General features: G+C 31.4%; 1 protein-coding gene across 1 annotated transcript; it reads right to left on the bottom strand.

Annotated features, from left to right (window-relative positions):
• Nucleotides 1-1,934: 1,934 nt before the first annotated feature.
• On the bottom strand, nucleotides 1,935-3,644 carry LOC114718175 (MHC class II regulatory factor RFX1-like). Its single transcript, XM_028903432.1, has 3 exons — nucleotides 3,025-3,644; nucleotides 2,442-2,670; nucleotides 1,935-2,336 (listed from the first exon to the last, which is right to left on the bottom strand). The coding sequence occupies exons 1-3, from the start codon at nucleotides 3,642-3,644 to the stop codon at nucleotides 1,935-1,937; spliced, it is 1,251 nt and encodes a 416-aa protein (XP_028759265.1).
• Nucleotides 3,645-15,706: the final 12,062 nt, after the last annotated feature.

Genomic DNA, 15,706 nt, shown 5'->3' with positions numbered 1-15,706 from the left:
TGACAGCACAATGTTTATATTGAGCTTTTGCTTTCGACGACACTTCTTACTGGCAGAAAAGTGATTTTATTTTGAACTTAAAATATCAATACTTCTGACAGAACATGTCAAAGTATCAATTATATAGTAACATAGATGAGTAAATTAAAATATATATTGACAGTCCTGCAGAAAGTAGGTTGCTATTTTCTAGCAATATTAATGATTTTTACTCTATATATTATAAAGTTAAGTGATTTTTTAGCTTAATAATATTTATTTAAATTGATTGCACTGCGGAAATTGATTTCTTCTAATTTATGGGATGGATATGGCTTCCATGAAGTTTAATAAACCATGAATAGATGGGGTTATGAATTTTCGTGAATGTTAATTAACAGAATTTACAGGGAATTATTATAGAACTTGTATGTTAATTACCACTCTGGTCTTTATTACGAAATCTTCTACTTTTGCCCTTATTAAATAGCTAGCATATTTTCTCTTACTCATCCCTCTCCTCTTCACCTTTATAATCAATAGGGGCGAAATTGAAAATGAAATATTAAAAAGGTACAAGTGACAAATAAAAAGGACCAAAATTCTTTCCTATAAGTGATAAATAATAGTGGTAGTTTTTAACAACATTGTGAAGGTGAAAACAAACTAGGAAAATGCTGTGAGTTTCATTTAACTAACTGATTTTCCGGGGACGGTATTTAAAGCAGATGGGAATAGGTAAATTTAAGGTTGTAATCTTTTCTTTTGTTCAGGTTCAGGTATGCATTTTAATACTTAGAATGTTTTAAATAGCATTGACTTTTTACCGATGGAAAAAATTGAGCATGAAACCAAAGTAGATTAGCAAAGCCAGCCATTTGCTTCAATAAAAAATGACAAAAGCAGTGCCCTGTGGATTCTATGGATTTTTTTTTAAAGGCAAATAATGCATTTTATTATTAACGGATTATATGTATATATTAATATTGGTTGATTCAGAATATGCATACTCCGCCTGCGGGTAATAAATATGAGTTTTTCATTTAATTGAGTGTTTTAATTCTGACCTTTAATTTCAAAGCGGAAATTTCGATGAGAACAGAGAAGGCTATAGCCTCTTGTACATGTTTAATATGTATGCGATGATGGATAGATAATTATTACGTAATTACGATTCGGCGATATTCAGTTGTGTCCCCATAGAAATATCAAATATCTAAGATCACAGGCGCTAAAAAAACTATAAAAGTTTAAGTGCAAAAATTAAAGTAAGGAACGTACGTAGCCACATGCAAATTAAAGCTTGCTCAATCTATTTGATTCAATGGAACATAAGGGGGCCCCATATCCAGTCATATGTATAAAATTAAAGCGCAAACGTAGTCCAATGTAAAGAACGTACGTAACCACATGCAAATTAAAACTTGCTCAATCTATTTAATTCAATGGAAGATAAGGGGGGGGCCCACGCAATTTAAAAAGAGATATTATTGACCTATTGCGCTGTTGTTTTATGAAGCCATATTATTCTCCCTTGACTTGACCACCACACTCTGCATAAAAAGAAATTGGAAATTAATTAATGAGCAGAATATATGAAAAAGATGAACAATAAGAAGATTCCGCACAACATAATATCCATCGTATGCATAGAAACTAACAAAAGGATTGCCATACTTTTTCTTAAGTGGATGTTTGAAGTAATTAGGATTTGAGTATAGTAAGACGATTACGCACAGTATCGTATACGCAGAGCACCATTATCTTGAGGCCAAAAAGCTTTAGATAGGAAGAAAGGTTGAACTTTATACCCATTTTCTTATTGTAAATTTAATTTCTCTCATATACACTACGCACACATATATACACACATACATGTATACCTATATGTGTGTGTGTGTGTTTCATCTTTCTTAGTTAATTATCATTAAGACTAAGAGAGGAACTAGATCTTTTTAGCTGTAATGAAATGTAAGCAGCTCAGGGATAATATCCACTATAGCCACCTCCTTCACCTCTTCCGCCACCAGCTCCATACTCATCACCATGCCCACCGCCACCGTCACCGCCACCTCCAGCAGATCCTCTGCCGGCTCTTCCTCCACTGCCATGGCACCTCCATGTGCCCCACCAGCTGCACCAGCTCCTCCGCCACCTCCATATCCTCCTCCATTTTCTCTGCCGCCACCAGCCCCGCCTCTTCTACCGCTTTCTGCACCAAAACTCCTGCAGCGCCATCCATCACCGTACCCTCCAGCTCCAGCACCACCACCTCCTCTTCCACACCCACCCGCGTGAGCTTCAGCTCCTCCTCCCCTATAGCACTTGCACATAATTGAGTGGAGTGCTAATGCTGGCTTAGAAATCACAGCAAGGGTTACCAGAAGAAGGCAGAACCATAACTAAACTTACATCTGAGTAAAGCCCACAGGAAGATCTACTCACTCCAAGGGAAAGCGCACCCTTCTATCTATCAAAAGAGCGAGAATCAGTATCCATTCAGCTCGCAGGAAAGAGAAGACATAAGACAATAGAATAAGGGGCTGAGCTGCGCATATGTAAACATCAACTAGACTTGTATGGTTAACAACCATATAATTCTTTGAACCACCAAATCCGGAGGCGTAGTATGAATTCTGGGCGACCAAGAGGAAGGTAATGAAAGAGGAAGGCTCGATGTAGTTCTTGGTACTAACAGAGCAATAAAGCTAAAAAGAACAAGACTGCAATATAATGTCCTAATAACCAAAGCAGATGTCTACAACCACATCAGTACGTGAATTCTTCTGTTGATTGACAGATCACTCTAAAGATGACCAGAAAAAGTACCAGTCCAGACTGCCATTTCTGCACTAACAAGCCTTCTCTCCAACAATGAGAGCAGGAGCAGCAAGCACTTATTTTCTTTAAGAGGCTAAACTTTCAGTATTGACGATTGAGAACATATAGAAAGCGAACATGTGAAAATCTTCATAATAGAAGACAATGCTATCAAGAAAGGAGTAGCTAGATATGAATTATACCTGATAATGAAATGAGATTCACGAAGGAGCTGGCCTTGGGGAGAAGATATCCTGTGTGGCCGGGATTCGGGTCCCTGAAGGTGTCGGAGGGTTCGGGGGATGTGCAGGAGGACGTGGAGTTGCGGTGGAGAAAATAGATTGGGGGCCAGGAATTCGAGTCCCGGAAGGTCTTGGAGTGTTAGGGGGATGTGTAGGAGGACATGGAGTTGCGGTGGCGAAAATAGACTGGGGGCCAGGAATTGGAGTCCCGGAAGGTCTTGGAGTGTTAGGGGGATGTGCAGGAGGACGTGGAGTTGCGGTGGCGAAAATAGATTGGGGGCCAGGAATTCGAGTCCCGGAAGGTCTTGGAGTGTTGGTGGGATGTGCAGGAGGACGTGGAGTTGCGGTGGCGAAAATAGATTGGGGGCCAGGAATTCGAGTCCCGGAAGGTCTTGGAGTGTTGGTGGGATGTGCAGGAGGACGTGGAGTTGCGGTGGCGAAAATAGATTGGGGGCTAGGAATTCGAGTCCCGGAAGGTCTTGGAGTGTTAGGGGTACGTGCAGGAGGACGTGGAGTTGCGGTGGCGAGAATAGTTTGGGGGCCAGGAATTGGAGTCCCGGAAGGTCTTGGAGTATCAGGGGGCTGATGAGACGAAGAACTCATACTGATGCTGGAGAGATTAATGGTAAAGGATTTAATTTGATGTAAGTGAATAATGAAGTCTGATGAGGATTGAGTGCATTTTTATAGAGGAAGAGACAGATGGATGTGAAGGTCAAACGCCAAGTTAGGGATAAACTGTAAATGACCCTCTCTCTATACTACATATTGAAATAATAACAGAGCAATCATTTCGAGGATTTGAAACCGGTGCTTTCTGGTCTTGTATGCCTATCGCTACCTCCAGTTTCACAGAAAAAGCCAAGGGAGATGGATTGTATGAAGAGGAAAGGCTACGCGTGGGCAATATCAGCTGGATTTTGTGCTGCTATGGCGGCCATTTCTGCAGAGCTCTCCATTTTGCAATTTTTTTTTATAGAATTACTTTTATTCATTATGTTTATTAAATTTGCCAAAACCTTTGCAACAATGAATTGCCATTTTCAAATAGAATATCTGTGGGATGTATACATTGAGGTAGAGGCTGAGATTAAATTTCATCTTTTGCGCATCATTGTCTCTGTCACTGATTTATCCCGCCAGCCTCTTCGCAGACACAGTCACAAATTTCATCTTTGATACATATGTGGCAATTTCAAACACTATGTGTTACTATTTATAAAATAAATAAAATGCCTAATTATCACCAAGATATAAGGAGTTAAAAAGTCTGTTAGGGTAACGAAGAGATTGCTTTATTTTTATTAGGGATAATTAATATATAAGTCCTTATAGTTTCAACTGGTTTTTAATCAGGTCCCTATAATTTTTTTTCTTTTTATCAGGTCCTTATACTTTCATGTATTTTTAATCAATCCCTTTTTATCAGATCCTTTTTTTTACTTTGTTTTTAATTAGTTCTATTTTTTATTCTTTATTTTATAAATTAGCATTTTAAAAATAATAAATTATTGTAACAATCTTTGTTTATTCTTTTAAATTTTTAGTTATATATTATTTATTTTCAATTCGAATTTTATAATTAAAAATAATAAATTAAATTAAAATATGATTATAAATAATTTATATTTAGGTATAATTATTATTCTGATTATTTATTAATTACTAAATGATTATATTAATTATTTTGTCCAATTATATAATTATTAATTTAAAAATGAAATTAATTTTAAAGAATAAAGTTAATAAATAATTTTTTAAAAACTACAAAACACGTAATTAAAAAATAAGTGAAACTATAAGGACCTGATAAAAAGAAAAAAAATAGAAAGACCTAATTAAAAACACAAGAAAGTAAAAAAGATCTGATAAAAAGAAAAAATTTTATAAGGACCTAATTAAAAATCAGATGAAATTATAAGGACCTGGAGATTAATTATCCCTTTTTATTATGTTAGGAGCAAAATTGCTCCCTTGATATTTTAGGATGTTAGATGTACCTCTAAAAATATTTCAAGGTGTGGTGTGCACCTTTACTCACCATTATATCATGCAATTTTTGAAGAAATAGCCAAGGGGCTTATGAATTATTCTTCGGGTCCTAAATATAAGACCCATTTTGTAGTATATATAGATGTCTTATATTTAGGATCGAAGGAGTATTACTTGTTTTGATACTGTGTGCTTGCTGGTTATTTAAAAATATTTATTTATGGGTAACTTTGGAGATAGAGAGCCATGAAATTGACAGTGCTCGAGCTGGGCCATAACATCACTTTAATACGAAGCTGTGGATGTGAGTGAGGGAGCATGCGAAGTGGTGAGGTAAGTATGGTCATCAAAACATTGACGATGAATTTGCCCACTGCTAGCTTATACAAGTGGCTCTTTTCCAGTATAGAAAATCTTTTATTAAAAGAAATTTGTTTTCTCCTGCTAAGTCGTCTCTCATTTTCCAGTTATTGCACAACAAAATCCTTATTTTACTGGAAAATAAGGAGCTCAGTCCAGCGGTGCAGCATTTCCTGGAGTTCTCATAATGGAAGAAACCGAAAATAAAAGGGACAAATGGTAGGTTGGTACGACAGGGATGGCGGAATCTACAAACAAGCCTTTATTGTGAAAGACAAATTCGAAATGCTGGTTCATCATTCTAGCCCCGCCCCGCCCCGCTCAAAATTATAACTGTTAGAAATGATAAAAGAGCTCTTTTTCGGGGCTTATGCCTGCGTTCAAAACTGATGAATCAAACTGTTGTTTGTTTATATTCAAGCATTCCACGTTCCAAAATGACAGCATCACTTGGATAAATTTTTCTTATTTACTGCGAACATATTTTTTTACGCTTTTCATAAATAAAAACCTACATCAGTTTGACAGTTTCTAAATTATTTATATTTTAGATTATCTATATCAATGATACAGAAGTCGGGGAGAAATGGTAGTTTGGAGATTCGCCTTTTTATTTTTCGTATTTTAAAGAACATTAATTCTTATTATTTACAATGAATATTTTTTTTCAAGAAAATATTATCTAATATAGAAGAGGAAGGAAAGGTAAAGTGGGAAGTGAGGGAAAATTTTGGGAAAAGTCGACAAGAAAGGAGAGTGGCGTTTCCTATACTGACTCAAAAAGTATCTCAACTGTTTGTGTTAAGTCAGAGAATGCCTCACAAGACTAACAAAAACTGGGTCTAGTAAAAGAGATTAGTTTTTCACAATATGATGAACCAAGATTTGAATCCTGGCTGAAAGAGTGTCCACATTTAATGCTTAAGAGCACCTCGAAATAGATTGTTTTTATTACTTTGAGGATACATGTGTCTAGCTTAAAAAAAAATAGAGAGATTGCCTCACAAAAATTGTTGTTGATTAACCTTGCTTATCACTCCTACAAGAGATTTTAAACAATAAATATATCATTCTTGGTCAATCGAAATGTTCAGACCATCAATGGGATGAGAAAAGTTAAAACTAAGCAATACGAAGGATTGAAGATGGAAAACTAGGAAGTTGCATTACACAAACTTCATATTTTTATTTCCAAACTCTTCATCCCCCTTCGCTAACTGAATGTTATTTTATATTTCTATTCATTGTTTTTAATTAAGTTGCCTCTCAGGAGCATATATACATGTGTGTGCATATTGTAATATTTTAGATACATTGTTTACTTTTCAGGATTTTAAATCATTAAAATTACACATATATGACCATATATAAATCTCCCTGCTGCATTACATATTGAAATGTAGTGATGCATAATTGCACATGTCACGTGCTTCATAAATATCATTATTTCATATAGATTTTAATTTTTTTAAGTGAATTTTTTTTTTATATAAAAAGACCTATCTGTTTAACTTGTAAAGATAGTCAAGTGGCTTGCGAATAATGGTAGAATTAGGGGACCCAGCCGCAAATTCCGGCGATTGTTGCGAATAAAGCCGTTCCGCTATGCGACATTCATTGAACTCTCCTAGAAATTATAGCAAAGCTTATTTATAAATTTGTATTTATAGATGAAATTTAAGCTGTTTTTCTTTTTAAAAAAATCAAGTGGATTATATTAATTCCATGACGAATACATAGCGTACTACGATAATAACATCATTATAAAATTAGTTTTTTGTTTGAAAGTTGAGTAAACTTGAATTGGATTTGCGTATGTACTGAGAACTAACCAGATAAAGTTCTCATTATTTTGTTATATATGATTCGGTGATGAGAAGCAATTCATTGAAAATTGGCAAGGAAGATGCATACAGGTAAGATCAAAGTTGAATTCATAATGATTTTGGGTTGATTAATTTACTTAAATTAAACCAAAAATATTTATCGGTTTTAATTTGCTGCTTCGGGATCCCTCCAATATTATATTGTTCTGCCTTGCTTCATTAAATCACCTCATAATTAAGATCAAAGTTTAATTTATAATTCTTCATATATACTAGCTTCGCTCCTAATTATAAGAGCTAGCTGACTAATTTAAGAAAAATAAGAAAATAAGTTGAGTTAATTATCTATAATAGATAAGTGTTGTCTTTATTAAAATATTCTTGCTAATCAAGTGTATTGGCAATAACTACTATTATTAGAAAGACTATTTTGGAGAAAAAATACATAAATATAAGAGACAAAGTGGATTGAGGTTTTATATTTAAAATCAAAATAAAAATTAAACGAGATTTTATATTAAGAACCGAAAGTAGTACATATATAAACCAAAATATTAATGCTTGAATTAATTTCTGAATTTGAAAAAATCCAACATGAGTTGGCTTGTGGTCTTTAAGTCGTCTTATCTGAGGATGACGATTTTTTCTGCTTTCATATGCGCACCAGATGCTAGGACTGCACATGGACAGGGTTGAGAAGAGCAGGACCCTTACCCGATACCCAACCCGAAGAATGAACAGACTGAAAAATGAAGCCTGTTGCCTGGCCTTACCCATAAAAAGCCCTATTAAGTTCAGGCCAGACAGGGCAGGGCAGGCTTTCATGCCCAACAAGTTAATATATTATATTAATTAACTAATTATTTATGTCCCTCTAAATAATCTAATGTAACTTTATATTAAAATGGTAACTTGGCTTTAATTTTGTTATTACTAAATAATATGCTATGAAACTACTTTTTGTAATAACTAGGATGTAAGAGCAGTTATCTCCAACTTGTTACTAACCTTTTTACTATCCAAAATTTAATAATACTAACCATAGTAAAAAAGAATCTTGGTATAATTTTTGAAAAAGGCTACCATGGTTATAAAAAGAAATTTGATTCGTTAGAAATGTTAACCATACCTAATAGTATTTTACAATAATTGGGTCTTGGACTTTACGAAGTCCAGAACATCAACTTTAACCCTAAACCCATAACGTGACATTTCTTAATAAAATTCTTCCATACCAACAGTGATTAACTATTTTTAAAAGTCATTGTGGGTTTACAATTTATAAATACAAGCAACTTAGCAACAAAAGTAACTAAGACTATAAGTCTTAGATAATCAACGTATGCAAAAAGAGCTATATGTGGCAATATACAATATTTATCACATGGCAAAAAAAAGGCTATCCAAGATAAACTTGATAGCTAAGCCTCCGTCGCCTTCCCTAATGGACCAGCCCTATAACTATTACCTGAAAATGTTAAACCATGGGATGAGACAAAAGCCTCAATAATCAACAGTCATACTCATTAGGCATACAAGTAAGTGTTTGGGAGGTATCAAGTGAAACAGTTACAAAAATCATAACATTCACAATTGTCACATGGTTATATATATACATATCAAAATACAATATATCACTCTCAATTCCACCTTATTTCCTCTGACTGAACCTATAGGCTAGTACTGACCCATGTGACTAGTAGCTCAACATAATAAGCTCACTAATCAAGTGATGTGAACAAACCAAAATCCACAGAGCACAATACCGGACCATGGGTTCCCCCTCTAGTCTACTAGCAGGGTGTCGTATGCCTTACAATACATGAAAAGGCCAAAGGATCAACCAGTGTACATCTGGCGTCCTCCCGCCTTATTACCTCTATAATATGTACAAAATTTACCCCCTTATTCTCCCTGCAATATGTCTCCCACCAATCAACGTTCACCATCCCTTCTCGCATTTATACTCATGAGATTTATAAAATAACTATTTACTAATAGCATAATAACTTTCGCCTTTACCAAAACCAAGATTTCTAAATTTCAATAATCAACATCAATCCTTAAAACCATTTTTCAATAAATTCATGTTCCACATGACAAGTTTATAAATTCATAACTATTTTTCAATAACATGAAGTATAATCATAGCCTAATAACATTTCAAGAATCTGATATAACTCGAAATCACTCACAAACATCATATAAACATACATAACAATTAGAAAGTGGTTACCTTTCACCAAGGCTATAAAAAGGACTATGACAAAGTCAACCCGGTGTTCAAACCAATAATCTAATAATTAATCTATACAATTAATATAACTACAAATTAATATAAGTTAATTAATTAAACTTATATATATAGTTAAATTTCTAATTTAATTTCTATTCTAAATTCTCACAATTCTCATAACCCAAAATTAAGTATTTTAGAAATAACTTATAATTCTCTAACAACCCAAATTATTTATTTAATTGAATTATTTAATCTAATAAAAAGTTTTCTAAAATTTCCAAATATGAACTTATTATATTTTAAACTCTAAAAATCCCATTTAAAGTTTAAACCCCAAAATCAAACTATCAAAAATTCTGTAGTAACTCAAGTATTTAGAAATACGTAATCTACTCAAAATCCTAATAGTATAACTATCAAATTTCTTTTTCTTCACAAATAATAAATTCTTTTAGCTAAACTAATTATTTTAAAACCTCCAGTCACCTAATAAAATAAAACTAAACTGATTAAAAACTCAATAATTTGTCAAACAACTCAAATAAATTATTTAACTTAATTTTGATCGGTACAAATATGATATATTTCGTAAATAACAGATTTTTTTAACTAAATAAATTAATTTAAATACTAAAACGAATAAATGGATTGGGAAATCTAAACCGATAAAAATGATATACTATAATAGATCTACAATATTATGGCTAACACTCATCAAAACTCAAAAATTATCCCATATATAAGTTTCAAAATTTTCTCTAATCACTATAATAATACTGTCATTAGAAAGCTTAAAATATATAGAAAATATTTATGAAGAAAGTCTGATGAAAAGAAGTAATTTTATGTACCTAAATTATCTCCAAAATTTTCCTTCTCCCTTATAATGACCGCATCTCTGTCTTTCTCTTCCTCTCGCGCTCTCTTTCTTTCTTTCCTTCTTTGCCTCTCACGCCTCATCTTCTACCTCCTACTTCCTCTTTTATTTTTCTATTTTTTAACCACCCTCTTCTACTTTTCTTCACTCATTAAATGACCCTTCCTTAAATTTCTTTCTTCCCAAGTCAATGCCCCATCTTTGACATGATCCCTTTTTTTTTAAAAAAATAAAATATTATTATTTTATTATAATAATAAACTATTGTTATTTTATATTATATATATTTTTACCTTCTCTTCTTCTTTTTTTAAAAATTTAAAAATCCTAAAATAAAATTTAGGATATTACATAGGAGGAGTGGACTATGACAAAAAATATTGTTTCTATATTTTATTAAACTTAATTGTTTTTCTAGTTTCTAACTTTCAAACCATTCAAAAATAAATAAGTATAACGAACATTGAATATTTATGCAACAGTGCGTTTGATTCAAAAAATAAATTTGAGGCAAATAAAATATATATAAATAAAATTATATATTTTTGTGGGCAATGCCAAATGAGCAGGGCAACATACCGTGCCCAATGCTTAGCCCTACCCAACAATTTGCGAAAACATGTCCAATAGTTCTTTTGAGCTTTTTTTTAGACGAGCTGGACTTTTTTTACGGGCTTGGACGGGTATAGCAAACAACCGGGCTTTATGAACAGTACCGCTACCAAATGCATTGAATCATATGTAATATAATTAATTAAAGGGATAATTAATCTCCAAGTTCTTATAATTTCATCTGATTTTTAATTAGGTCCTTATAAAATTTTTTCTTTTTATCAGATTCTTTTACTTTCTTGTGTTTTTAATTAGGTCCTTCTATTTTTTTCCTTTTTATCATGTCCTTATAGTTTCACTTATTTTTTAATTACGTGTTTTGTAGTTTTTAAAAACTTATTTATTAACTTTATTCTTTAAAATTAATTTCATTTTTAAATTAATAATTATATAATTGGACAAAATAATTAATATAATCATTTAGTAATTAACAAATAATCATAATAATAATTATACTTAAATATAAATTATTTATAATCATATTTTAATTTTAGAAAAATTTATTATTATAATTTGAATTTTATAATTATAAAAATTTGAATTGAAAATAAATAATATATTTGTTTAACTAAAAATTTAAAAGAATATTAACATAAGATTGTTACAATAATTTATTATTTTTAAAATGTTATTATTTGTAAAATAAAAAAAATAAAAACTACAAAGACCTAATTAAAAACAAAGTAAAACAATAAGGACTTGATAAAAAGAAAAAAAATTATAAGGACTTGATTAAAAATACATGAAAGTATAAAGACCTGATAAAAAGAAAAAAAATTATAGGGACCTGATTAAAAACCAGTTGAAACTAAAAGGACTTATATATTAATTATCCCTTAATTAAATAACGAACCTTGCATTTAAACTTCTGTCCTGATTAAGTCTCTAATTAAAATGCTAATGTTTTCGTCTTTTAATATAAGCAATTCCCAACGAACCCAAAAAAACAGAGAGAAAGCAATACCCTTTCGTCTCTCTCTAATCTTTTTTTATTTAAAAAAAAAATATTCGACAAACCTATCTGATTTCCTTCTCCGTTCTGTGCTGGTCAACTTTTCCTATTTGACGTTTTTCAAGTTGACCCATCCATTTTTTATATATTATATTGTTCTCTCGCACTATATATCAGAACAGGATTTACATGCATTTTCTTTATGGCATTCGAATTTTGCCTCCATTTTTATTCGAACTTTTCAGCCCTCACTTATGGACCACACGCACTGAATCATATGTAACAAGCCTAAGTTATTAATATTCTACCCTAATTAACTCTCTAATCAAACTCAGGTATTAAAAAAAAAAAACCTCTCTAATCAAACGAGAAATTCTTATTCTAAGAGTGCTATCTCACTTAGGGCCTGTTTGGTTTGAAGAGAGGATAGGGGAGGGAGGGGAGGGAGGGGAGGGTGAGGTTGGAAAGAGGAGGAGAGGTTTTATTCTCATCTTGTTTGGTTTGATTAAAAAAGAAGGGAGGGGAGGATATTTAATGATTCCTTGTTTGGTTCAAGAAGGAGAGGGGAGGGATAGTAATAATCAATTTACCATTTTGTCCTTACATATTAGTTTATATTTTTTATTGATATATTATATAAATTAATTTACATCTTAATTTAAATTATATAATTTAATGAAAATCCAGTCTTATCATGTTAATATGTGCATTAAAAAATTGGCACAGTAAGTTTTTATTCTAATTAATATAATCATATATTTAAAATAGTTAAATTAACAAATTTATACAACAACAACAACAGCATTATCCCACTATGTGGGGTCGGCTACATGAATCACACAACACCATCGTGCTCTGTCAACAACCCAATTCTTAGATATGTTGTTGACTAGGAGATTTCATTCAATGACCTCATTAAGCGTTCTTTTCGGTCTTCCTCTGTTCCTTTTTCTGGGACTCCATTTTGTCTGATCCATCCTCCTCACCGAGGCTTCGAATGGCCTTATCTACACATGTCCAAACCATTTTAAGCGATTTTCAATCATTTTCTCTTGGATAGGTGCCACATTGACTCTTGTCCTGATATTTTCATTTTGAATCCTATCTTTTCTTGTATAATCACATATCCATCTCAACATCCTCATTTCTGCTACCCCGACTTTGTGCTCTTGTTTTCCCTTTATTGCCTAACATTTACTACCGTACAACATAGCTGGTCTTATAGTAGTCCGATAAAATTTTTCTTTAAGTTTTTCAGGTACCTTCTTATCGCAAATAACTCCGGTAGCTTTCCTCCACTTTAACCAGCCAGCTTGTATTCTATGAGAAACGTCTCCATCAATTTCTCCATCCTCCTGTATAATGGATCCTAGTTATTTAAACTTTGATACTTGAAGAATGATTTGCTCCCCCATCTTCACCTCCAAATCCCCATTGCCTTGCCTCCCCCCAAAATCACAATGCATATATTCTGTTTTGTTCCTGCTCAAGCGAAAACCTTTCGACTCCAAAGTTCTTCTCCATAACTCCAATCTAGTGTTAATCTCTTCTTTTGATTCCGCCATGAGAACTATATCATCCGCAAAAAGCATGAACTTAGGGATTCCTTCTTGAATAGGTTCAATTAGAATATCCAGAACAATGTTGAATAAGTACAGACTCAAATTAACAAATGTTATACTCTAAGAAAAATTAAATTTTATTCTCTTTAGGCTATCCTTTTTTCAGCTTTAAAATATATTTAATAAATAATATATTTATAAAAAACAATTAATTTTATAATATTATAATTTTTATTTAAATAATTTTTTATAATATATTTTTTAATTATAATAATTTATTTTTTATTTTTTACATAGGATAATATATTTTTTATTTGAAATAATATTATAATAATATATTTTATGGGTAGTAGTGGAATATTAAAAAAACTACAAGGCTATAACGGTCCAAAAATTTAGCTCCCATTCAAAAACTCTCAATTTGAAGGAGAGCTAAAATGGGAAGGGAGGGAGGGAGGGAGGGAGGGAAGGGAAGGGGAGGGGACATTTTAGTTTCCCTCCTTTCCAAAATTTTTAACTAAATAAAGAGAGGGGTTCATTTTCCGTCCTCTCCCTTATCCTCCGTTCTAACCAAACACACCCTTAAACTCTTGACTAATAAAAATGCAACTGTTAAACTGATTTTCTTCCAAGCTGTCACCTTTCTTTTTGAAACTAGCATCCCACTCCCTGGAACCTACGCATAGGCCTTTGATATTCAAGCACTCCCGAACCCCTTCGCCCTATCTCCTCCAATATTTTTAACTTTTACTTTATTTTTGGTGAGCATTGGGTTTTAACTTTTAAGTTCTACGCTCCCACTTCTTTCCAATTTTTTTATTCCAAGATTCTTAATTTCTGATTAACAAAAATTATATAATAATTTTAACTGTCACAAAAGTTGAATAGCTTACCATTTAAATATTTTATAATTTATCCTGTATTATATAAAAATTATATTTTTATTTAAATATTTAAATTTTATTAAATTAAATTTGAGTTTTATCATGTTTATATGAAAAAAGTCTATACATTTTTTTATTTACAAGTTAATTTTTGGTAAAAAAAATTCAAGTTAATTAAATACATGATCTTTTTTTTTTTACCAGAAATTAAATACATGATCTAAAGCATCTCCACTCCATCTAATCATTATAGTTAAAATTCAGATGAATTTAGAAAATCGACCTAGGAGTGTAGTAACACTTTTTTAATTCTGTTTACAAGATAGAAATAAGATATTTTTTGTCCTAGTTATAAATTATATTATTAAATTTTTTCATATAAATAAAAAATTCTATTCTTTATTTATTATTTGGATAGAATGTATATTATTTAGAGAAAATCCCACAAAAAGAATATGAAAATTATTCAATCTCAAATAAGAAAATTCATACAAAAATATGTTGTTATTTGCAAGTTGAGTGTAATCAAAACTTACTAAATTATAAGAAATAATTCTAATTTAGAATTTAATAATTTTTAAATTTATGTTGTGAGATTTTTCAATTTATTTATGTTCCTTTGGGGACATATGACAAGATTAGAATGATATAGAAAAAAAATTGTCAAATTTTAAAACAAACTTAATAAGATTTAAAATTTTTCTTAGTCCCAATAAATATATTAAAAGTGAAATTCACCGTCACATTAAAAGAAGCATAATAATTTTCATGAAAACAATGAAAGTATAGTTGCACTCCAGTCTCCACAAAAATTAGTAATATAATTTAACTTATTTTTTGTTTAAAAAATGTGTATTATTAACTTTGAATCACAATAAAATTGATCCAAAATTTTTGGCAAATTTATTTTCTTTCAAGGACGTCAATAATAACAAATTTTGACTAAATTTTTATTTTTCCAAAAATTAACTTGAAAATAAAAATATGCACAAAACTTATTTTGTTTAAATTTAATAATAATTATATTTAATTTAATAAAAGTTAAATGTTTAAAATAAAAAGATAATTTTGCGGATATATTGTCAAGTAAATTATAAAAATATTTAATGATAAAATATTCAAATTTTCTAACAATTAAAATTATTAAATAATTAATATTAATTAGGAATTAAGAATTTTAGAATTAAAAAAAAAAGGAAAGAATTGAGGAGGGAGAACGCATAGAAACCGGGGTAGGGAGGGTGGAGGGGCGGCGCAAGGTCTCTCCACTATGCTCATGATCCATTTCCCTCCACTTCGTTCAAACGACGTCGTTGAGAGACAGGAGGCACGGAGTGAAGCTTAAATTGGAGGAGCAATAC

The sequence above is a fragment of the Neltuma alba genome, unplaced genomic scaffold, assembly GCF_004799145.2.
Source record: "Neltuma alba isolate B1F8T4 unplaced genomic scaffold, ASM479914v2 tig00011818_pilon, whole genome shotgun sequence".
NCBI lineage: Eukaryota > Viridiplantae > Streptophyta > Magnoliopsida > Fabales > Fabaceae > Neltuma > Neltuma alba.
This window is presented reverse-complemented; position numbering and strand designations above follow the sequence as displayed.

Coding starts and splice junctions, on each gene's coding strand:
- LOC114718175 (XM_028903432.1), bottom strand. CDS start 3,644: ATGAGTTCTTCGTCTCATCAGCCCCCTGATACTCCAAGACCTTCCGGG. Junction 2,671..3,024: donor TCCCCAAGGCCAGCTCCTTC/GTGAATCTCATT, acceptor TTGCTCTGTTAG/TACCAAGAACTACATCGAGC. Junction 2,337..2,441: donor CTCTTTTGATAGATAGAAGG/GTGCGCTTTCCC, acceptor GTGATTTCTAAG/CCAGCATTAGCACTCCACTC.